Source organism: Chrysemys picta, chromosome 25 (genome assembly GCF_011386835.1).
Source record: "Chrysemys picta bellii isolate R12L10 chromosome 25, ASM1138683v2, whole genome shotgun sequence".
Classification (NCBI taxonomy): Eukaryota; Metazoa; Chordata; order Testudines; family Emydidae; genus Chrysemys; species Chrysemys picta.
Window position 1 is genome coordinate 5253416 of NC_088815.1, and position 25738 is coordinate 5279153.

The 25738-nt window shown below is 49.0% G+C and overlaps 1 protein-coding gene across 1 annotated transcript in view; it reads left to right on the top strand.

Moving 5' to 3' along the window:
* The first annotated feature begins 2877 nt into the window (after nt 1-2877).
* ONECUT3 (one cut homeobox 3) overlaps nt 2878-25738 on the top strand; it is a 103980-nt gene continuing 81119 nt past the window's right edge. The window contains exon 1 of the mRNA XM_005283842.3: nt 2878-3963. Coding sequence (XP_005283899.1) covers nt 2934-3963 — 1030 coding nt within the window. The 5' untranslated portion in view covers nt 2878-2933. The remainder of the gene's footprint in view (nt 3964-25738) is intronic.

Sequence of the window (25738 nt, forward strand, 5' to 3'; positions counted from 1 at the left end):
GCCCGTCTGGCTATAGCGAAATGTCTGTGTGTTATTGTCTCTCTCTCTGAGATTCTATTTAATGCATGGGTCTGATCTGAATGGAAAGATCAGGAGTTTGTAAAGGGAGAGAGGTGTGGGTGTTATTGCAATGTCTGTACAGTCTGTTGGTTCCTTCCAGTCTTTGATTTCCAGGGAGCAACCTATTTCTGCTGCGGAAACATTGTAGTTTTAATTTTGCCAGCTATTGTGCTGTTGGCGGGGGTCACACATAAGAGCCTGTAAAATTTTGCAAGTAAGTTTTAAAGATAACCCAAACACTGATTGGATCCGGAAAACCAATTGCCTGCCTTCCTCCCTTCCTTCTTTTTTTCTATTTATCCCTATCCACCCCCTCTATCTATCTATCTATCTATCTATCTATCTATCTATCTATCTATCTATCTATCTATCTATCTATCTATCTATCTATCCCCATCCACCCCCTCTATCTATCTATCTATCCCCATCCACCCCATCTATCTATCTATCTATCTATCTATCTATCTATCTATCTATCTATCTATCTATCTATCTATCTATCCCTATCCACCCCCTCTATCTATCTATCTATCTATCTATCTATCTATCTATCTATCTATCTATCTATCTATCTATCTATCTATCTATCCCCATCCACCCCCTCTATCTGTCTATCTGTCTATTTGTCTATCTATCCCCACACACACCCTCTATCTATCTATCTATCTATCTATCTATCTATCTATCTATCTATCTATCTATCTATCTATCTATCTATCTATCTATCTATCTATTTTTTCTTTCTTTCGTACAAGGCCAAAAATTACTCCTTGGACTCTATGGCGCAAACCCGTAAGGAACTCTGGTTGTAAGTAGCCCTGAGGAAGTCGAGAGGAATACTCACCTGAGTAAAGTTACTGCTGGTTACAGGTCGCCTGGTGGTCCGTGTATAACGCACGCCTATTACTGTGCGTGTCTGTCTGTACACGTGCGTGCGTTGCAATCTCACACACAGGCACACACCCCTGCCATGCCAGTCTCCAGGGAGCTCCTGACAGCCCCCTCCCAGTGTGGGTTACCACGTTCCCTGGCCACTGTGTGGACACCCCTTTGCCTCGGAGCGAAGCAGGGTGGCGCTAGTTGGCAGACAGCCCGAAGTGGAATCCAGTCTCCCCTGCGTGCCCACAGGTGCCCAGAGAGCCGGAGCTGACCCGCTCCTTTCCCCCCGGCTTTCCCCAGGAAGAGAGCCAGGAGGGATTTCTCCTCCTCTCCTCATCTGGAGCGATCGATACCTGTAGGGAGCAGAGCGGTTATGGGGACAGAGCCTAGATTGCCCGCGAGCCTGCAATCCTCAGAGGACGAGCTTTAAGGGGTGAATCTCTCTGCAGGACAATCCCGTTAGCCTGGAGTTGTCAGAGGGCACAACGGTGTGTGTTTTCCAACGCCTCCCCTTCCGCAACAGAGCCCCGCCCGCCTCCCCCAAAACTCACGCAGGGAAGAGATCATGAATGTATGTAGACACACACACACTGATACACACACTCACACACACATGCTGTCTGATACACACAAGCACACTGTGATACACACTCTGCCTCACACACACTCTGATACACACACCGACACACATTCACACACACACTGACATACACACACACACATCTCTATGGAATAGCCTGCATGTGCATCGATCGATCGATCGATATAGAAATTAGCTAACGTCAAAGCTATATATATAATATACAGTTGAGTCTATATGATCTATAATAAACAGAGAACGAAGCTAACTAAAACTGTGTCCACAATTGTCAACTTTTTTCTCTTATGCACAACCCTTTAGAATAATTTTTCCCTCCACCCCCGTCTGCTTCGATTAATCATTGTGTGTGTGTCCGTATGTGTGTGTATCAGAGTGTGTATGTGTGTTTGTGTGTGTGTGTGTCAGTGTGTGTATCAGTGTATTTGTGTCAGTGTGTGTTAGTGTGTGTATCAGAGTGTGTGTGTCTGAGTGTGTGTGTGTGTGTCAGTGCGTGTGTGTGTCAGTATGTGTGTGTATCAGAGTGTGTATGTGTCTTTGTGTGTGTGAGTGTGTGTTTGTGTGTGTGTCAGTGTGTGTTTGTGTATGTATCAGTGTGTGTGTGTGTGTGTGTCTGAGTGTGTGTGTGTCAGTGTGTGTTTGTGTGTGTGTCAGTGTGTGTTTGTGTATGTATCAGGGTGTGTGTGTGTGTGTCTGAGTGTGTGTGTGTCAGTGTGCGTATGTGTGTTTGTGTGTTACACCAATGCAACGCGTGCAAACGGTCTCTTTGCTATCTACATTTTTCTATATATTTCAAATCCGATCAATTCTCCTCTTTGACACACGGCTCCGGGTTTGCACTCGGATACGCCTGGGCTTTGTTGCACAGGGCGGCGGGGAGGGAGGCGAGGCGAGGCAGGTTGCACTGAGGTGTGTGCATGGCTGGGGGCTGGGGGGGGGAGGTTAGAGCGCTAGGTGTCCAGGAAAGCAGAAGTTCATTTATTTTCCAATTGCACGTTGCCATCAAGTTATAGTTTCACCAGATTAGCTGGGGGGGGCGGGGGGCTGTGTGGCGAGCCGGGAGCTGCTGACGTCAGGCCCTGCTGGCTGTGAGATTGAGGCTGGCTGGAGGTCCGGGATTCAATGCTCTCCGCAGCTTCCCCAGCGCCGGCCGCAGAGCGCGGAGACCCCGGGCTGCCGCAGCCAGCAGCCGGGGCAGAGCCCGGGCGAGCGGCGCGCACCCACTGAGGCCGGGCGTTGTATGGCGAGGGGGTGGCGGCGGGAGGGGGGCAGCCAGGCGCGCGGGAGGGAGGCCAGGCTCCCCACCAAGCCATGCTGGATTGACTGCGCGCTGGCCGGGGGCAGATCGATGGCTCTGAATTAAGCCGGGCAGCGCGGGCGGGGTGGGGGGGCCAGCATGGAACTTACCATGGAGAGCTTGGGGAGCCTGCACGGCGTGTCCCACTCGCAGGCCGGGGAGCTGATGAGCCCTGCCCACGGCCGGCCGGCCGCCCACCGGAACCTGGTCTCCCACGCGCGGCCGGCCATGGTGTCCAGCATGGCCTCGATCCTGGACGGCGCCGGGGACTACCGGCCGGAGCACAGCCTGGGGGGCCCCTTGCACCCGGCCATGAGCATGGCGTGCGAGTCCCCCTCGGGTATGAGCCTGAGCGGCACCTACACCACCCTGACCCCGCTGCAGCACCTGCCCCCCATCTCCACCGTCTCGGACAAGTTCCACCACCCGCACCCGCACCCGCACCACCACCCGCACCAGCGCCTGCCCGCCAGCGTCAGCGGCAGCTTCACCCTCATGCGGGACGAGAGGAGCCTCTCCTCCATGGGCAACCTCTACGGCCACTACCCCAAGGACATGCCGGCCATGGGGCAGCCCCTCTCCCCGCTGCCCAACGGCCTGGGCCCCTTGCACAACGCGCAGCAGCCGCTGGCCCCCTACGGCCCCGGAGGGCACCTGGCCAGCGATAAGATGCTCTCCCCCAGCGGCTTCGACTCCCACGCGGCCATGCTGTCCCGGAGCGAGGAGCACCTGGCCCGGGGGCTGGGCGCGCCGGGCGCCGGCATGATGCCCCCCCTGAACGCCATGCACCACCAGGGGCACCACCACGGCCAGCCCAACGGCTCCATCCTGGGCGAGCGGGAGAGGCAGGCTTCCGCCTCGGGCTCGCAGGCCGGCAGCTCCGGGCAGGTGGAGGAGATCAACACCAAGGAGGTGGCGCAGAGGATCACGGCGGAGCTGAAGCGGTACAGCATCCCCCAGGCCATCTTTGCCCAGCGGATCTTGTGCCGGTCTCAGGGCACCCTGTCCGACCTCCTGCGGAACCCCAAGCCCTGGAGTAAACTCAAGTCCGGGCGGGAGACCTTCCGGAGAATGTGGAAGTGGCTGCAGGAGCCCGAATTCCAGAGGATGTCGGCGCTGAGGCTCGCAGGTAGGGGGGCAGAGGAGACGCGGGGGTGTTGGAGGCGTGGGGCTGTGCAGGGGGAATTGCCGATGGCATTAGAAACCCGAAGGACCGGGGTGGGTCTGCTCGGACATCCGCAGCAAAGGCACCCTCTGCACGCGCGGCAGTGGTGGGACACATCGGTACAGATTGCAAAAATCCAATCAGTGCTTCTCCTCGGACATACTGCTAACCTGGGAAGGGACACACACACACACACACACACACACACACACACACACACACACACACACGGTGTGCTCTCCTTTAACTGCTCTGAACTGGGTAGTTGAATCCTTATTTTTCGGTTGTTTCAAGTCTTTAACCGATCGCATGGAAAAGGAAATCATATTTATCATAAACCTCGTCCTTTTCCCCTCCTCCAAATCCCCTCCTCCGATCAGCCTGCTGCTGACAGTCTGAAATATAAAGATCATAGGTCAAAGGAATCAGGGGTGCAAATGTTATAGGTTACTTAGAATCTATCTATCTATCTATCTATCTATCTATCTATCTATCTATCTATCTATCTATCCCCATATACCCCCTCTATCTATCTATCTATCTATCTATCTATCTATCTATCTATCTATCCCCGTCCACCCCCTCTATCTATCTATCTATCTATCTATCTATCTATCTATCTATCTATCTATCCCCATCCACCCCCTCTATCTATCTATCTATCTATCTATCTATCTATCTATCTATCTATCTATCTATCTATCTATCTATCCTCACACATCCTCTCTCTCTCTCTCTCTCTCTCTCTCTCTCTCTCTCTCTCTCTCTCTCTCTCTCTCTCTCTCCTTCCTCGGACTATCTATCTATCTATCTATCTATCTATCTATCTATCTATCTATCTATCTATCTATATATCTATCTATCTCTACCCAGCTATCTAGCTACCTACCCGCTCTCAGTTTTTTTTTTTGGTCCATTGGAAGGGCTTTATACTGACCTGGACTCGCCACCCTAAACACATAGCGGTAAATCAGTTACCCCAGCAAGGTCTAAACGGTCTGTATACACAGAAAACCCGAGGCCTGCTTCTTCAGGCTGCTGAATGAGTCAAAACTCAGCTGTTCCCCTCCTCCCTCTCCTGCCCAATGGATCAATATGATAGCTTCTTCATTTTACAAATGGCACCGCCAATCAATTCTCTATAGCCCGGGCAATGATTTGCATTTGGGATCTATCTGACGCGGTCCTCTCCCAGTCTGGTTTTCTTTTGCGAGCCAAGGGGGCTTTGCTAGCCGGGAAATGCTGCTGTCTGGCTCTGAAACCGAGGGTACCCAGACCATCAGGGCTCAGATGCTGATGCAGTCCTGACTTTATTTTAAATGAATGGACAGTCACCGAAAAATAAATGCACCCACGCATAATCAGGAGAAAAGGGTTGGTTATAGGACTGGGGGACAGGACACGTTGCCTCTTGCGCTCCAGGGACAGAGAGCACAGAGCAGAGAGACCCCAAAGACCGAATTGTAAACTTTGAAGCATTTCTGTGTATCCTGGGAGAGGTGGGGTCTGGTTCTCTGTGTTAAGATTTAGGTTAAAATTTCATTGATAGAATTTCTACACATTCAACTCCACCACCACCACCCCGCTAGGCTGGATTCATGTGTCCAGTCTAAAGCCTCGTGTGAATTCCATGGTTATAAACACGGTTGTCTAGAAAAATACATACATACGGTCTGTATAATATATATCATACATGATGCATACAGCTAAACATATAGTCCCGTGACACGTGTGTTATAACTATGTATGCATCATGCATTATGTACATTATACAGAATGTGTGTGTGTGTGTATATATGTGTGTGTGTGTATATGTACACACACACACATATATATTCATACTCATAGTCTTTATGTGTTTATAAATGATGCAGTATGAAGGCAAAGTGTGGAGAAGTATTCCTCTCTTCTACATACACATACATGTCTCCATATATGTGTCAAGACAGCGACAGTTTCTTTCTCTTCTGCTCGTGTGTCTGCATAACAGAACCCTGGTTTTTATACTGTAGGATCATTTGTAATGCAACGTAAACACAGATGCAAGGCGCCTGTTCTAGACACAGAATACAGGGTGAAATGTATTTACCCAGATCGATTTTCTACATATGGAAACACAGTGATCTGTTTAATATATTCATAAGTACGATGAAAACCTCCTTGTGTATCATCGACTTTCGCTTTCTCGACTCACTGTGTGCAGAGAACATTTTTCACATCGGCTCGGGGTTCTCTACCGCCTCAGGACTATTTCCAGACATGCTCTTGGATGGTGCAGCCAAGGGGATGCTATACACACCTGCACTCTTTCCCCTCCTCCACCCCCCACTTCTCTTCTGTGTTCTCTAACCCCCCTGCCTTGCTGCTAAGGGAACAGGATTGCTTCATAGACTAAATGACAAGGAAGTCCTCTGGTTTGGACTTCAGAACTGCCAGACGCTGGGAGTGGACTAAAGGGCGGATAAATCATTGGAAATTGCCCGGTTCTGTTAGCGCCCTCTGAAGCACCTGGCATTGGCCACTGCCAGCGACAGGAGACTGGGCTAGATGGACCATTGGTCTGACCCAGTAGGGCCGTTCTTATGGATATTTTGTGTCTGATGGCCTCAAAGTGGGTGGATTGGACAATTAAGAAAAAAAATTCCACATGACCTGTGGGCCATCTAGTGTCAGAGTATCTGAGCTCCAAGCTGATCGTAACAGAGCCTGGGCGAATGTGATGAAGCACTCCTCACCTATAGCAAGATGTCTGGGGTTATTTATGGGGGGATAGTAGTATTCATATGTATTTAGTGTAATTCAGTTGCTCTTTAATTAGGGCAAGATAGTGGCATCCTTTAGTTCCAGTCGATGCCCTATTGAAAAGCAGTTAATAGAATGCAAATTGTTCCTGCCTTTACAAGGTTCTGGTAAATAAAGATTTAAACACTGCCACAATTGGTTTTTTAAGTACCCCCGTTGTTCAATTTAATTGAGCAGTTGGTGTTTTATTTCTGACTCACCAAAATAAAAAAAAAACTTCACAGCTTGAAGATTCAAGGGGGATTCTATATGTATTTATGTGGCCGTGTATTTTAGCTAAAAGATTCAACAAAGCCCTCCACTAAATGAACTCACCATGTTGTTGGAACAGGGTCACTCTTTATGATTATTTTTTGAAATCCATTTTTGAAGTTTGAGTTGAAATGAAATGAGGGATTCCTCTATAAACTTTTTTTGTGAACTAGGAGGTAATTTGCCCTGGGTGATTTTCACTGATTTCCGTCAAAATCGGTTGGATACACATTTAACTACCTTCTCTGCTGCATATATTAAAATATAGTTCTGATCAAAAGAAAAGTATTGTAGTGCATAATATACAATATGTTGCACTGGATTTAAAAATATCAGTTATGTTACATATATAAAATACAGTTCTATTAAATGAATACGTCTATATTACATGACAGGAAATATCAAACGTTTAAATATCAGCTATGTTACATATCCAAAATAAAACATCCAAAAGAAGGCCCATTACAATCAAAATACTGCATCATATTAAATGCACTGCCTTGTCAATATACGCTACAATGCTAAGAAAGGAGAGAATTATTTTTTTTCTGGAAGGTTTTGTTTTGTTTCCAAATTAGCAGGAAAATGCCACGTTCTTTAAACAAAAAAGGAAAAACGGATCGTAAGTCACTAGGTGTTTCTGGACAATATAATATGAAAATCGCAACCCAAACACGAAATTAAAGGGCATTCTTGCAAATGACGTTTGTCAATCATTCAGGGAAGGGATTGTCTGGCTACGTTTGGTAACACGCTGCTAATGGGTTTGGGGATGTGCAAGGGATTTTGAGAGAGCTTATTAGCCAGTACTAGAGAGGGTGAGACAAGGCTCTCAAGCAGTATTTTTTAAAAACCCAAAGAGTGGCTGAAAATGGCAGCTAATGTGCTGGTAGAGGCATTGTGTACTTAGAGGGCGAGGGTGTAATTTCAAAGGGCACCTTTCCCCTGCGCGTGATTTCAGCACTATGTTGGAATCATTGTAGGGATGAAGAAAGGAAGGAATAAAAGAGAGTTAGTGCTTTGGTACTTGTATGGAAGGGGGGGAAGAGAACCCAAGTCCCTATATGTCAAACGCTAGGTAGACGGATTAGATAGATACCCGCGCATCAGGGTGTTATAAAAGTATACACCCCCATAGAGCTTAATTCTGCATTCCCAGCTCTTCCAAAGTCCCCATGCAGGCCAATGTCTGACTACCTGTGTGTATATGTTACGTGCACGTGTGTGTGCAAAGGTAGGAGCAGGAAAGATGGGGTGTGGACTGGGGATGACAGGGGGAGGCACAGTGGAGTGTGTGTTGGTGGTGACAGAGACATCTGAGCAGGAGATGTCGGTTCTCTGGAGAAGCGCGACACCCCGGGGGTTGTTTCCGTTTCTGCGGATTTCCCCCGTGTTTTCGGGTCGGTTGGCGGATTGTGGGTTGTTTTATTCTTTTGTTCCGCGGTGGTGACTTTGGTCACTCCTGGCTTTGCTTCCCCCGCGCCTGATCTGCATATCGTCAGCACACACTTGGCAAACGTTCCCCTGATTGCCTTTAAAACGCGTCATCACGTGGCAAGTGGACTTGGTCTGGGGGAGGGGGCGGCCTCCTTCCACCACCCAATCGACACCTTGGAATGACTGTCCCTAACTCACCCCCCACACTCCCGATCGATTGCATTTTTAACCGACTTCAAATATTGTTTAAATATTTGCACCAGAGCACAACTATATTTTGAGAGCGGGGTGGGGGGGCGGGGGGGACGGGGACGGGCTGTGATACCGAATGGCTGAGACCGGCGACAAGGTGTAGAAATCGATAGCGGAGCCAAAGTACAAAGCGACAGCCAGTGCGCCGGGCTGGGGACATTGCAAACAGGGGCTCGAAATAGTCCGGATCCGAGGTGTGAGCAGGGAGGCCCCTTCGAGCCGACACACCTGAGGCGCTTGTGGATCTGTTTCCCCTCTGCCCCAAGCCACAGCTCACTGCTGGGTGCGACGCGACAGCCACCTCCCCGGCTGGGCGGCAACCCTTGGCCGAGAGGCGAGCCGGGAGTGTGGGGCGAGACCCGGAACCGGGGAAGGGAGGGACGCCAGCAAGGAACGAATCGCGGGGAGGAGGGGGTTAAGGCACCGATCTGTCTCCTGCCCCTTGTAGCTAAAGGGAACAGAGGCCCAACTGAGCCAAGCAACCCAAGGAGAATTGAGGGAGTTAGATGTGGGCGGAGAGTGGGAGGCAGAACGAAAGAAGGCTAGATAGAGAGTGGGGTGTGTATTGGTGGTGACGGAAGGAGGCAGAGTGGGGTGTGTATTGGTGATGGTGGTAGAGGGAGGTACAGTGGGGTTTGTATTGGTAGTCGTGACAGAAGCACAGTGCGGTGTGTATTGGTGGTGGTGACAGAGAGATGCAGAGTGGGGTGTATTGGTGGTGACAGAGGTAGGCACAGTGGGTGTGGATTGGTGGTGGTGATGAAAGCACAGTGGGTGTGTATTGTTGGTGACAGAGGGACGCACAGTGGGTGTGTTTAGTGCTGCTGACAGAGGGAGAGCTAGCGGGGTGTATATTGGTGGTGGTGACAGAGGGAGGCACAGTGTGGTGTGTATTGGTGGTGACAGATGGCAGAACAGTGGGGTGTGTGTTGGTGGTGAGAGAAAGGCACGGTGGGTGTGTATTGGTGGTGACAGTGGGATGCACAGTGGGTTGTGGATTAGTTGTGACAGGCACATGCAGTGGGTTGTCTATTGGTGGTGACAGGCAGATGCAAAGTGGTGTATATTTTGGTGTAACAGAGGGAGGCACAGTGGGTTGTGTCTTGGTGCTTACACAGTGAGGCAGAGTGGTGTGTGTATTGGCGGTGACAGAGGGAGGGCTAATGGGGTGTGTATTGATGGTGACAGGGGGAGGCACAGTGGAGTGTGTGTTGGTGGTGACAGAGACAGGCCTAGTGAGGTGTGTGTTGGTGGTGATCGACAGAGACACAGTAGGATGTCTATTGATGATGACACACAGAGGCACAATGGGATGTGTATTGATGGTAACACACTGAGGCACAATAGGATGTGTTCTGGTGTGACAGAGGGAGGCATAGTGGGGTGTGTATTGGTGGTGACAGAGGGAAGCACAATTATATGTGTATTGGTGATTGTGACGGAAAGAAGCTAGTAGGGTGTGTACTGGTGATGGTGACAGATGGAGGCCAAGTGGGGTGTCTATTGGTGGTGACGGAGAGAAATACAGTGGTGTGTTTATTGGTCATGAGAGAGGGAGGCACAGTGGGTTGTGTGTTGGTGTTGATCGCTATGCAGGGGGCTGTGCGGAAGATAGTTGTAGAGGACTGTTTGTAGATAGATAGATAGATAGATAGATAGATAGATAGATAGATAGATAGATAGATAGATAGATAGATAGATAGATAGATGGGGTGGATGGGGATAGAGAGATAGAGAGATAGAGAGTGTGGGGGGGGGATAGATGGATGGCTAGGTAGATAGATAGATGGGGGTATGGGGATGGATAGCTAGCTAGCTAGAGACAATTTACCTGATACAAACAGTGAACGAGGGGGAAGGACAGGGGAGCTGGAAACAGACCCTGGGAGTCACCCAGCCCCTGGCAGTGCGTGAGCCCTCCCCGTTTAACGCCTCCCCAACAGAAGGAAGCTACGGGGGGTGTTTCCATCTACCGGCCTTTACCTCCAGACCCACCCCGCCCCGCCCCGCCGCCCGGGGGGCCAGTCCCCGGGAAGGGAAGGGGGCCCGGCTCGGACATCTGGGGGAGGTGGCGCTTTGCAGCCAGCCTGGCCGCCGCCCCCTGCGGGGCAGTCCCTGGGCCGGGTTCACAAGTCCACCGTGCCGGTAAATGGCAGATCAATAAACAAGCTGGGCCCCCTATAAAATGGCTGTTGGTGCCTTTCTCTCCTTTCCACTCCAGTTCCCCCTTCCAGCCGCAGCGCCTGGCCAACGTGCAGATGAACCATGAATTATTCAGCCGGGCTCGAACACATTCCCGGTCGCAGCCGCGGCTCCGGGCGCCAGCAGGCGGGTTTGTTTGGCTTGGGGGGGAGCCAGATTGCCAGGCTGGACTCCGGGGGGGGGGTGTCTCTCGCTCTAGCTGCGGTTGTTTCTCCCCCTCCCCCCAATGGGGGTGGTCGGTTTCTTTTAGCCCGATAGACCGTTCGCTCGCCTGCCCATCCATCCATCTCTACCTCTGCCTGCCTCGTGGAAATCTTCCCCCCGATGCACCCCTGCAAACTTCTGTCTTCTCTGCCTCTCCGCACTTCCTTGCCTAGGTCCGGTCCAGACGCTGCCTAGGAAGAGAGGGGTGGGGGAGGAGGGGGGAGTGGGACCCTGGGGAGTCCTGGGGGTAGGTGCCCAAACAGAAGGGCTCCCAGACACAACCGCACAAGCACTCACACCCGGGTATAGCGCAGTTACAAAGAGACACACAAGTACACCCCCTCCTCCAGAAGCAGGTTCACCTGCAACACACCCACAAAGACGCAGAGCCTAATACACAAGGGCACAGACACGCCCAGAGGCTGAGCGATGTGGAAGTTCTCTCTGTTGTGCATACGTGTGTACTTTGTGAGTGTGCGCACATGGATGTGTAGGTGCATAAGTGTGTGCGCGCGTGTGTAAGAGAGACAAGGTGGGGGAGGTAATACCTTTTTATTGGAACAACTTCTGTTGGTGAAAGAGACCAGCTGCAGGGCTTGAAGAAAAGTTAATCTCTGTCACCAATAGAAGTTGGTCCAATAAAATACACGACCTCCCCCACCTTGTCTCTCTCATATCCTGGGACCAACGCTGCAAACAACGTGGGTCGAGATTGTGAGAAGACACATTACCAGAGGTGTAAACTAAATGTGAACATTCATGCAGGCCAGCCCAGAACAGACACAGAGAAGAAGGATGTTCTTATGTTACACACAGTGAACATGTGTGTGTCCTGTGTTTGTGCATTAGTGTGTGCACTTGCGCGGGTGAATCTGCGTTGTGCAGCGTGACGATTGTAGGATGGTTTTATCGGGGTACATTTGGAAATGTATTTTGTGGGAAAACCTCAAGTGATTTTTTCAGGTCACCCTTAATGAACGTCCAGACAACGTGACATTTGTCTATGTATTTATTTAGATTTTTAGAACACCCTGTCATGCGCTGCGTGCCCCTTGTAATATTTAAAACAATCCGAAAATCAAGTTACACTGAACCACTAAAATCCACAGCTGTCTCCGCATGTGATTACAATTCACTCCCACCCCATCCCTTCATTACACCACCGCTGTGCAATTAACAACCCTCCTCATTCCTCCACTCCTCAAATGCTATCCTGTCATGTATGTGCTATGTGCCACACATGTTACAGAAAAATATATTTTAGAGCAGAGATGACTTTATTCTGAGACCACTTCTTGTACCCCTCTGCCCCATGGAGCCAGTTGTTTTAGAGAGCATCGATTGGACTGTATACGCTTGGCAGGGGGGGAAACAAGTAACAATAGTTATTGGGTTAGATCCTCATCTGGTGTGAATTGAAATAGCTCCATTGAAGTCAACAGGTTTATTCTGGTTCTCACCACCTGAGGCTCTGGCAGTGAGGAGCTAAGTCCCCTCTCAGAAGGGCCCCACCCCATTGTTCTATACACACGAATGATACTGGTGTCCAACATCCGGGCGCTTCCCAAGACTGTATGTTGTGGAGGCAAAGGGGGAATCTCAGAGGGAATCATCAAGACCCCCCCTCTGAAGGGTTGTGAGTGATCCGATCTTAGACCAAGAGTGACTAGTACCCAGCATGCACTTCGCAATAGATTCCTTGGGGCGGGGCCCGTTCTGCGTGGGGATGGAAAGGAAGAAAACCCGGGCTGTGGCCGATGGATTAATTTGCTTTGACGCTGCTCAGAGGTTGGGGACGTGGAGAGAAGTCCCAGGAGATGGACGAGTGAGCAGAGGGTAGGAGCTCTGATGCGGTGATGAACCAGAATGAGATGAGATGGTCACAGGTGCTCACCTCCCAGAGTCCAGCTGAATCCCCTTCCACGGCATGTTCTGGTCTCCTTTGGGCCGCAGCTCAGCCCGGGAACCAGGCCCTAGCTCCCGTAACAGCCTCCAAAGGGGAACTGGAGAACGGGACCCCTGTGCGGGGAGATTAGGGAATTGGGGGTGGGACTAGATACCTCCTGAGGTCCCTTCCAGCCCTGAGATTCTATGATTCGCAATGGCGGGCAGTTCACCTAACTCACGTGCAACGGGAGGGGTCTTTCCAGCAGCCCAAGGGTGGGTGGGTGGAAAAGATCTGGCAGTTGAAAGCACCCGCAGGGCCGAAGCCAAAGCCCGTGGAAGTAGCCGGGGATCTGCCAGGACATCCGCACAGAGTGCAGCGGCCATGTGGATGAACGTCTGGGTCCAGAGGTGACTGTACACGGGGCAGCATTTCTCGAGTAACCCGGGGCCTCCGGCTCCCCTCCGCCCATCACAGGCACACAGAGGCGAGCCCCTAGCGGCTCATCTTTTGTCCGGTAGTTCTTCACTACAGATGCATTTCCCAGTCACACACCTCCTCCCCACGTGGCCCCACTGCGTTCCCACTGGGGGAAGGGAAGGGGGCCGTGGGCAGGGTGCTCCGCAGGAAGGCTGGAAGCATCGCCCGGCTCATAAGAGCCACCGGTGGTTCCTTGAAGAGAAGGAAGCTTCTGCCTTTGTCTGATCTCTGCTACAGATGCCTTCCCCCTTGTCTGGTTCAGCCCCAATAGCCCAGGGGTCTAGGCAGTGGCGAAGCCTGCAAATAGCCATAAGCAGTAGGGGTGAGCGGGGCTAATCGACACTGGGGTGTTTTCCATGCAGCATATCTAACGTTTCAGAAAAAAGTCTCTCTCTTCCCCATACACACTTTCCGTATCCATCTGTCTGTCCACTTACACATCAGTCAATCGATCCATCTAGCCCCAAACACATCTATCTACAGACACCTCTAGTTATCTACTATCTCCATGCACATCTATCTATCTATCTATCTATCTATCTATCTATCTATCTATCTATCTATCCCCATGCGTATCTGTCCATCTATCCCTCTATCTCTCCCCCCACACCCTCTATCTATCCCTATACACCCCCCTCTCTCTCCCCACCCCCTCTATCTATCTCTCCCCCCACACCCTCTATCTATCCCTATACACCCCTTCTATCTATCTCTCCTCCCACACCCTCTATCTATCCCTATATACCCCCTCTATCTATCTCTCCCCCCACACCCTCTATCTATCCCTATACACCCCTTCTATCTATCTCTCCTCCCACACCCTCTATCTATCCCTATATACCCCCTCTATCTATCTCTCCCCCCACACCCTCTATCTATCCCTATACACCCCCATCTATCTCTCCCCACCCCCTCTATCTATCTATCTCTCTCCATACACATCTCTCTCTCACTTTTATTTATCCGTCACTTACTCATTTAGTTAACTAGCTCAAAGCCTCAGTAGTCTTAGCTGGGCCCTGTTGAAACCCCCAAATCTAATCACTCTTTCCCCCCCCCTCAGTGTGTCCCCGCAGAAGTGCTAATGTAGCCGGACACGGGCACACCAACTCCCCGGGCCCAGTGACGGGTTTACAAGGACGCTCCGGGCGTGGGGGGCCGATGGCTGCCATTGGCCGGCCCAGCCCCGGCTGTTCTGCGGGAGCGGATCTCGAGCTGGTTTGAACGGAACCTGTATCGATCCCCAGCCCGGGCTTTGCCTGTCTGTTGGCAAGGCAGCTTCTCCCGTCTCCTCGCCACTCCCTGCCCCCGAACCAAGCCAGCCACCGCCTCAAGTGGCATCAAGAAGCCTGCAGCCCCGAACCACCGCTACGGACATTTGATTACCATGCGCAACACATCAAAATACAGACAGGCAAGGAACATTTATAGACTTGTCCAGTGGAGTCATTAAGGAATGTGGTATTCCTTTGCCTTAGGAGGGGGGAAATAGCAGAGGTCAGTAACAGAGAGAGATTTACATGTATGTGTCTATTTAAATGTAGCTAGCTAGCCAGATAATATGTGCTGGTGATGGTTGAGAGACTAACATTTATATGCATAATTACATATAGATATAGATGATCTAGACCAAGGTGTTATTCTTTTGTAAGCACTGTATAATGAAAGATCTAGGTATATGCGAAGAATTGTTTAATATCAAACAACAGGTCTCTGATCTCCCCTCTCCCTCCTCCCCCTGCTGCCCAGAAACCAAAGTGTCCTAAGTTTAAATGCAGAAGCTGATTTCTCTCTCCAGGTAGGGATGTTTTCCCACCACCGCTCTCTAGCAAAGATCAAAAGACTTTCTGGGGTGGGTTTGTTCGTAAATCACGCCAAATGAAGCGACTAGTAAAGGAACCTAAACTCTGGCCGGACTCAGTGTTGGGCACGAAACAGCAGAAGCAGATATTGACAAACATCGGCTCGACCCAAACACATCTGGGAGCGGATGACAGGAAATGCTGTTGAAATAGGGCAAGTAAATCCTCCACCGAAAAGGGGGACATAACGAGAGAGACAGGGAGAGATTATAGATGACCGTGTCTACAATTTTACGACGGAGCCCAATTTTCAAACGAAATCATAAATCAAACACAATTCCAATTCAATATCTTTCTATCAATGCCCCGCTCTCGCCGTATATGGAGAGAGAGAATTGGAAATGCATTTTATTTCTGCATTACATTTTACATGTGTGCTTCCTCGTCAAATTGTAGGAACCGCTCCGTATTGCACACATATATGTCTGTATGCGTGCGCCTCAAAATACATTCATGTCTAGGTATAGCCATGCAGAGGAAGGACAATGTTGAAATACAATAGGTCACTACCGTACGTTTCCGACTCAATCCCATTTTCGGTCATTTCCAATGTCTTTGGCGTGGGTTTGTTTTGTTTTCCGGTGAGCAGGTTTGGCGGTTGAAGGCAGGATACGTGTCACGGAGTCTCTTTGCTCCTCGGCGATAGGTCGTTTCAGGGGGGCTGGAACAGGTTGTAGAGTGGGGGTGCTGAGAGCCACTGAACCCTGGATATGATGGAAACCATGTCAGCACCCCCGGGACCCCAAGTTCCAGCACCTATGGGTGATCTACCAGAAAAGCATCAAATCCATTCTGGCTAAAGATTTATTAATAGACCCAGAAATAGAAAATTCACTTGCGATTATTATTACGAGGGGGGGGAAAGTCAATACCATAGTTGTTTCCGTTGAGCTGCACAATCCGTCCACCTTCTCCTTATTTATTTGTCCTTAACTTGAATTAGCGCCCAGCTAATAAATCACCGGGCGTTTTTTCTCCCGCTCCTATGAGATGCACTTGCACGCAAGAAATCAAAAAAGGCTTTAGAAACCATTTGATCCGCGGATCAAATTTATGAGCGAGTCAATGGGATTCTTTTTGTTAAAACGCCGGCGCCGAACAGAGAGAGGATGGACTCGTTTTGGGGGTCGCTTTATTTCCACGGTTTCTTTTTAATGGGGTGGTTTTGAAGTTCATGATGTTGAATAATACTGGACAAAATTCAGTTCGATATATTGAAAAATCATATTCGCAAATCGTTAGCGAGCCTTCGAAATGTGTGTATTGGAGTGCGGATTGTAGACGTATAGACAGGATGCGGGTGTTTATACGATATTTAGATCTCATATTCCCATGCCGCATATTTCGTTTTTATATATGCATGTGAGTTGTATTATATTATATGGTGCAGGCATATATGAAAGCGAAGTATTTTGTAAATATTAAAAGATGTGTGTATACAAACGATGTAATTATCTATAGGTAAATATATATTCAATTATAGACTGTGAACTATATATAATTATATATGACATGTAATTAAATCATGTATACACACATACACATATATATTCTGTCTCTATATGTATGTTTTATACTCTCGGGAACGGCATTGATTTTGTTTATGTGTATATATTTCTTCAGTAGTGTACAGTACACATTCATGCGCGTTACCATTAAATATACATAGCTAGGGAAAGCAATTAATCTGTCTAGGGAGAGAAACCTGCTTTTATTAAAGGAAATACTTTACATGGCATATTTCAAAGAAAGAACGTGGAAAACACAAGAGTTAGGAAAAAGAAAGGAAGAAAGAAAGATTCCAGTAGGATATTCACAGACCTCCCTCTGGTAACATTCCGATCCGTGTTTACTTCCTGCTTCAGTTCAGCGCAGCGGGATCTTTAATCGAGCTCAGGAATTATATATAAGACGACACAATAACCCCCTTTTCAAAATGCCCCATTTGCTTCTGGCTTTGCCGCAGCAACGTCGTGGGAGGGAGGTGGGCGATTTTCAACACCATCAAGCAGCACACACGCCCAGGGCGAAAAACAAACCAAAAAAACCAACTCCCATCCCAGCCAGGGAAAGACTGTACTTGGGGAAACTGAGTAAAGTTAACACGAGCGTATCGCGCGCGCTCACACCCACACGCGCCATGTGGGTACGCGTGGGCGCATAGACACACAGCCACCACGATCAGGCTCCTCCATCCAAAATAAGCGAGGTTCTCCACCCACGCTGACTTCCCCCCCCCCCCCCGACACACGTGTGTGTCCGAAGTTGAAAGTTGTGTCAAGGTTGGGTAAGAGAATTCTAGGCAATCCCCGAGCGAGTCAGGCCTTTAGCACACGTGTGTGTAAGCGCTGGTGACGCGGGGCGTTTGCGTGGGAACTGGAAAGAGAGATGTGTGCATGTGAGAGGTGTGTGTGATACATAGATTTAGACCAGTTAGTGCACGTACGTGTGTGTGTGTGTGTGTGTGTGTGTGTGTGAAGGAAAGAGCTAATGCACTCAGACCGATACATATTTCGAATTTCGCTTTTCATTCACGATGGCCTCCGATCAATATTTCCAAAAGGGCGTCGATCGGGCCGGGGGCGCTGCCCACTTTGACAGACTAGGGGGGCTGCCTGCACTTTCCCACCGAGAAGACTGGCAAAAAAAGACAGCCTGCGGTTGAAAAGAATCCCAGCACTCCCTGTTGGCTTGTGTCCTCTGGCTTACAAACCAACCAACCAACACAATAGTAAGACATTAATAAGCAGCTACTCTCAGATTACCGTATGAACCCAACTACCCCTGAAATATTGGAGTCGATTGCCGTAAAGAGCCCCCCATACACCGCTTCCTGTGCGCCAGGAGGTTCGTGTTCACTCCGGTTTTCTCTGATCCAATCCCTTTGGGGTTTGGGATTTCACCACCCGAGCCCCAGAAAGCACCTCTTAGAATCCCTTTCCCAGAGCCCCTCTGCGCGCTAAGGAACCGTCTGCGCAGGGGGGTGTTTTAAAAAAATATGTGACTCATTGAAAATTGAGAAAAACACCTGTTGTGATCGAATGCGGATGTAACGAGTCTCCCAATAATCATCAGGAGAGCGAGGGGCAGTTACACAGTCAGTGTGGAAGAAATCTCAGATTGCTACCGTCTGCCCAAACAACACAGACATGTTTGGTTTGCAACATATGTTCAAATACCAACCGTTTATATATATTATACATTTGCATTTGATATGAGGTGTGTGTATATATAAAACACATACTATTAAATATACCCACTCTATCTATCTATCTATCTATCTATCTATCTATCTATCTATCTATCTAGTATATATGGTATTTATATATATATATATATACAGAGAGAGAGAGAGAGAGAGAGAGAGAGAGTATTTTAACTATATATATATAAATCTCTCTCTCTGGTATATATGGTATTTTTATATATATATATATATATATATATATATATATATATATATATATATGTAGTATTTTAACCATATATGTATATATATAAATACCATATATGCCAGTTAGATAGATAGATAGATAGATAGATAGATAGATATAGTGGGTATATTTAATTGTATAGGGTATGTGTTTTATATATACACACACCTCATATCAAATGAAAATGTATAATATATATAAACGGTTGGTATTTGAAAATATATTGCAAACCAAACATTTCTGTATATATATATAAAAAACGTGTGTGTGTGTGTATATATATATATATATATATATATATATATGGTATTTGTATATATCACATATACACACGTTTTTTACCGTAACATGTCCATTGCCCCCGATATATTATTGTTCTTTTATAGATATGTATATTATAATGATATATTATTCAAATATGGAATTTATAGCCCAGGTGGGTACAGATGTGATCGCGGTATGTACACGTATTCTGGTAATCTATAATAGAATTAATGACTGTCATATTAATATTTCCCGGGGCACCACGCATCGTACTATAACCTGTAGCCCCAGAACTCTGTTATGACTCTGTATCTTTCTACCCACCCGTTGAACTTTTGATCGAAATACGCTCAGCTAAAAAGGAACCGGGGTATTAGGAAATCGCGTACTTAGACTTTTTCTTCCTTAGATGACGCAGCAGCAGAGAGCCCAATATTCGTGCGCCCCTTGTAAACACACAGCCGAGCCCGGGGTTGATGGCGGGATTTTCTCTGCCTTTCTAGACGTTTTAATTTGGCTGCTCTGGTGGAAAACGATCGTTTGGCGGCGGGAAATATTTATCCAACTTTAAAAAAAAAATGGAAGGCGAGATTTGAAAAAGTGAAATTGAAATCACCGTCTTGCCGGGGGGCGCGGGGATCTGCCGTGCAGCCGTAACACGTGCTCACAACGGGAAACATTTCGCTCCTGTTTCCTCGCTCGTGCGATTTACAAGATGCCGGAATAAGCCCCAAGATTTTAAACCTGCTGATTCCAAAACGGAGAGTCAGCGAGCTGGAAAAACAAATTAAAACCACTTCGTACTTTCCTTTTTCTTTCGCCCATTCCCCTTGCGGCTGTTGTGACTGAGTTATTCAAGGAAATAATAGCGAGCAATATTCGTTGTCGTTGTGTGTGTGTGTGTGTGTGTGTGTGTGTGTGTGTGTGTGTGTTTAAGAAACTACTCCCAAACACACATGAATCTATTTGGCCCCGATGCCGGTCACGGCAGAATAAAATACTGACATCTCCTTTTCCTGCCCACTAAAGTGGAGACAGAACGAGCAGACCTGTAGAAATGTTGAAACATAATTCACCATCAATTATAAATAATTAAGAGCCAAACCTCTTTATTCAGACTCGGTCAGTTTCTGGGAAGGATTTGCCTTAAATTTCCCTACAAGTAACACGCCGTAGGGCGGACCCAGAGGAGCGAATCTGCCCCCCATGTTGTTTTTTTCTGTACATTTTATCTTGTTAGTTTCAAACTCCCCTGTTCCAGGCCCAAAGCATTTTCTGTTTGCTAATAATCACAGTGGCCAGAAAGAGTCCAATAAAAGCTACTGTGAGTTAAATATTAAATCTTTCCCCCCCTCTCTACAATGAAATCAACTCAATCCCATTAAAAACAATCTGATCTCAAGCCTTTTCTCCCTCTGACCCTGATGCGTCGGTTTAAATTAGAATTCACCCTATTTTTTTTAAAATGTCATTGTTTCCTGAGAAGCATCGTGTTTTTCCCCGGCTTTGTTATTAATCTAAAAACCCAAATATCCCACCCAAAACGTTCACCTCGTTGGTCACCTTTATTTGAACCAGTCCTTTCATTTGCTGCTTGGCTTAAAAAGGAAACACATTCACAAAATGTGCCAGAAAAGAGGATCAGAATTCTCCACGTTGGATTAAAGTCAATGCAGATTTTTTTTGTACTGTGTCATTTTGGGGGGCAGATTTTTACAGGTTGTTTGGCAGTGTGTGGTTGTGAGGTTTATTTTATTTTATTTTATTTTCGCCGACTGCCACTGAAACCTTAAGGGAGAGATAACAGAGAAGAGAAAACTCTCGGAGTGACCTTTGAATCAATTTGAAAAAGCTCATTTAACTGATAAGTCTTGAAAGCCCCAGAACTAATTTGAAAATACATCTATTAAAACCCCATTTCTGGTGCCTAAGTACTGCTGTGGAGGAGTTGCAAGGCAGACTTCATGGGGTCTGGGGATATCTGTGAGCACAGCTTTAAGCATTGGTCAACAAAGAAATTGCTTCATGGCATGAAAAATTATGAGGCTTAAAAAGAACACTCTCTCCCTCCCAGGCTATCATGGAAAGGGAGGTAGATTTGCAGGGCGAGGAGCATTTCCTTAGGATAACCTTAGAATCAAAAGCGACAGAGGCTGGAATCGCAGACAGAATATTGGATTTTCCTCTTGAAAACAAATCCAATATTTTATCGTTTTGTTACGTTCAAGCGGCAAGGCAGGAGAGTCTGAGGTTCTCAGGATGGAAAGCAGTGGCCTTAAGAAGGGGTTGAGACTCTGGGTTGAGGCTTTTTCGTTATTTTCATATGGCTTTATCTCGCAGTATCTGGGTTTGGCTGGAAAACGTGGCTACCCGTCGCAGCAGGGGATAACTGATAACAGGGTTATGTCGTCGTTATATTTCCTGAATGGTGCTAGCCCTGAGTGCGCAAACAGGTTTTACTCATGCCAGCAGCCTCCTGGACTTTTCCAGCATTTGTCAAATTCAGATGGGTTGTTAGCTCTTAGGATGACTGACTGTCTCACACTCTGTGTCTGTGCAGCACTTGGTATAATGGGGCCCTGATCCTGTCTGCAATCTACTGTCATCCAAATAATACATAGGGATAAAGGTTGCGGGATAGAATCTGTCTTCTGCCAGGGGAAAAGGCAGGACTTTTGCCAAGACCAGCCCGTTGATCCTGGCCAGGGATGGTTTGCTGGTCAAAATACCCTTTTAGTTTTGGTCTGGCAGGAGAAGTGACATGGCGGGGCAGTGCTAAGGGACTGCAAGGAGTTTTGGTCCTTGTCGATTTCGAAACACCCACAAAAGTAGTGAGTTGGGAGGGAGATAAGGACTTGAGACAACAGGAGGGGACCAGGAGATGAAGCTTTCTCGGGACAGGCCCAAGATTGTGCAGTGAACTCCCCCAGGAACTAAGGATCATCACAAATCTCAGCACCTTCTCCTCCATGGGCCAGACCTTGGTTTGATCTTGTCTTCTGTAACATAAATATAGAGCACCAGGTGTGTGTACACAGCCATCCACCTACCACATATATATAAAATCCAAACCAAAATACTGCCCTGCAAACACTTGTCCCCCTGGGGAGAGGAGGAGAGAACAAATGGGTGACAGATCTTAGGCACATTGCTTATTGTTACTATGTGTGATGAGTGTGGTATAAGAACTGACAGAGTAGAATAGAATGAGGGGTGGGGGGAGGTGGGGGTCTGCTGAGCCACGCACAGTTTTCTCGCGGGGTCTAGGAGTTGGTGAACAGGGTTAGGCCCAGACGGGCACACTGTGAGTTGCAAGGGGACAAGGACCATTTTCTTGTCCTGTGTGTGTACAGCATTTAGCAGAGAGGAATCTGGCCCGTGACCTGAACTCACAGGTGGTACCTTAATACAAATAATAAATAACCATATAAGGACAATGTTATATACGGCCTGATCCAACACCCCTGATGTCAGTAGGAATCTTCCCAGGGAAGCCCACAGAAAATTTTCACATGGTATAAACCCATTGTGTCTGGTTCCCACACGCGGGCGCTCACCGCAGCTCCCCTCCCACTCCATGAGCAAGTTCTACTGGCACAGCGGAGGAGACATGGGCTGGCAGAAGCGGGGGCAAGGCCAGGCAGGCCCTCGGGTCGGGGGAGCCCTGACGCAGGAGCTGGCCCCATGGCAACAGCAAGGAGGAGCAGTGCTGACCCCCGCACTGGCCACTCAGATTTGGGATGGGTGGGTGGGACCAAAATTGAGTGAGTGGCATTGCAAACTGGTGCACGGGGGTACCAGTACATCTCAGGCCTGGCCCTGCGGCCCCTCTGTCATGACACAGGGCCCAGTCTGAGTGGGCAGTGGGGCGGCCAGCTTGGGACACAAGTCTATATGTTTGTTAGCAGACTGGCTAAGTGGGTGGAAGCCAAAACAAACAACAAATGAAAATAACTTGTATATGGCAAAGGGCTGCAGTGAGAAGGGGTCACGAGGAGGGTATTTTAATGGCCAGCGATGACTTCATGCAGGGCTGTCCCAACAGAGTGGCCGGATTTGCTGATGAAATGGAAATTGGAAATCTTGTTAATACCTCAAGTGATATAGCTCATCTCCGGAAAGATTTAAACCCAGCCAGGCAGCGGCCTGCACCATGGATGGTGGATTTTTAACACATTTTGGGTCTTTTTTTAAAAAAGAAAGAAGATAAAGTGGGATGCTGTAGTGTCTAGGAATTGGGTAGTGCCCCTTTAAATAGACAGGGGACCCCCTCCCCGGAGAAAGAAACAATATTAAAAGTAGGAAGAAACCACACTGACTCATAGCTACAAATAGACATGGCTGCTCTGATAGGTTCTGGGGGCTTGTGCAAGAGAAGACAGGGTTGCCCACTAGAGGGCTTCCAATTTATTTAAAGGGATATTACCCAATTCCTAGACACAGAATATCAGAGTTGGAAGAGACCAATCCCCAGACGGATTTTTGCCCCAGATCCCTAAATGACCCCCTCAAGGATTGAACTCATAACCCTGGATTTAGCAGGCCAATGCCTTGTGAGGTGGAATGCACTAACAACAGAAGGAATTCACGGTCAGCTGCAACAGGGGAAGACCTTTGAGGGCATATGAAGAACATGGCAAGAGATATTGTTCTGCCTTTGCCCAAAGCCACGCCATGGCCCTGCCTACTGGACTGTGTCCAGTTTGGGGCACTGCACATCTGAGAAGGTGTACAAACTGGGGACAAGATCCATGGAGAGCTACCAAATGGATCCGAAAGTTCAGCGGGGTCTTAGGTTTGTTGCTAGGCCAAAGCGCTTATGTCTGGGTGTTTCTGAGAAGAAGACAGAGCTCTTTGATCTCAAAGGGTGTGATGTGATAGAGCCAGGAGTAGGACCCAGATCTGCTTAATCGCCATGCAGTGCTAATCACGAGGCTACACTGCCTGGAGGCTAGCTGGTAGCTTCCTGTGGCATACCAATTCTTTAAAGAGAGAGCGCTTCATTGGGGTACTACACAGCTCCCGGGAGGCAAAGCAGCTGTAAACCCAGCTTAACTGGCCAATGTACGGGTGAAAACAGTCATCATCCTAGTCAGGCTACAAAGGGAAAGTAACGACGATGGCGTAAAAATCATTAGCATGAGTAGAAGGATGGTCACATAGTTAAAGCACTGGGTAGTTTATAGCAGAGCTGGGCTCAGTTCTCAGCCGTGCTGCAGGCTGGTGGTGTGAACTTTGCCAAGTCACTTACATTACTTAGGGCTGGTCTACACTGGGGGGGGTGGTCCATGTAAGATACGCAACTTCAGCTACGGGAATAGCGCAGCTGAAGTCGACGTATCTTATTTCGACTTACCTCGGGTCCTCACGGCGCGGGATCGACGGCCGCGGCTCTCCTGTCGACTCCGCTACCGCCGCTTGCCCTGGTGGAGTTCCGGAGTCGACGGGAGTGCGTTCGGGGATCGATGTATCGTGTCTAGACGAGACACGATATATCGATCCCCGATAGATCGATTACTACCCTCCCTCCTTGTGTGTGTTGTCTGTTTAGACTGTAAACTCTGCAGGGCAGGGACTCCTAGGGCCGATGGGGGGGGGGAGCCGGTACAAATTACCAGGGCCTGGCGGTCTGGAACGGGGCCCGGCTTCCCCGGCTTCATCAGCCCTGTTTAGCCGATCCGCCCTTGCTGGGGGGGCCCGAAATTTTTTTTTCACCGGGGCCCGAACCCGCTGTCGGTGGCCCTGGGACTCCTGCTCTCTATGTGTCTATGCAGCACCTGGCACAAGAGGGCCTGATCTCAGCTGGGGCTTTTGTACTCAGATTGTGAGCTCCTTGGGGCAGTGACTGTCTTTTTGTTCTGTGTTTGCACCGAGCCCAGTGGGGACTACGGCTCCTCATTGCTTTGCGCTCAAAAAACTAAAACACACACAAATCACCAGGCCCCAATAGCTTGCATCCTAAGATACCCTTTGAGGAGCAATTAGCCATGTCTGCAGATACTTTCCCCTGGTAGCAGGGAGAGCACCGGCAGTTTGGGGAATGGTTCATGTTACTCCCCATTTTAAACAGGGGGAAAGATGTGAGCCAGGAAATTATAATTCAGTGAGTCTGCCTGTACTCATAGGCATGCGCACGGGGTGTGCCAGGTGTGCCCAGGCCCACCCTAATGCAGGGGTGGGAAAATGGCCCCATTCTCCCGGCGTGGCAAGCCGTGGGGTCCACACTCCCGGGCCGAGCACAGCAAGTCGCTGGCCCCTCCCTCGCCTTCCCCCCTCCCCTGGAGCCATGCCGGAGCTGCGCGCTCCCGTGGGGCAGTGTTTGGCTCCACGGGGAGGCAGACGTGCTCCCCGCTCATCCGGAGGCATGCCGCTGCTTGCATAATGCTCTGAGGGGCAGGGCTGCCCACTTCCGTGGGGCAGCATGTCTGGCTCTGCGCGGAGCAGAACATGCTGCTAGGAGCCTCATGGTAAGGGGTCAGGGGCCAGGAGGGTTGGATAAGGGGTGGGGGCAGTCAGGGGACAGGGAGCAGGGTGGGTTGGATAGGGGGTGAGATCCCAGGGGGGTGGTTGGGGCGGGGGGTCTCTGTAGGGGGCAGTCAGGGAGCAGGGGGGGTTGGATGGGGCGTGGGAGTCCCGGTGTCTGTCAGGGGTGGGGGGTGGATAGG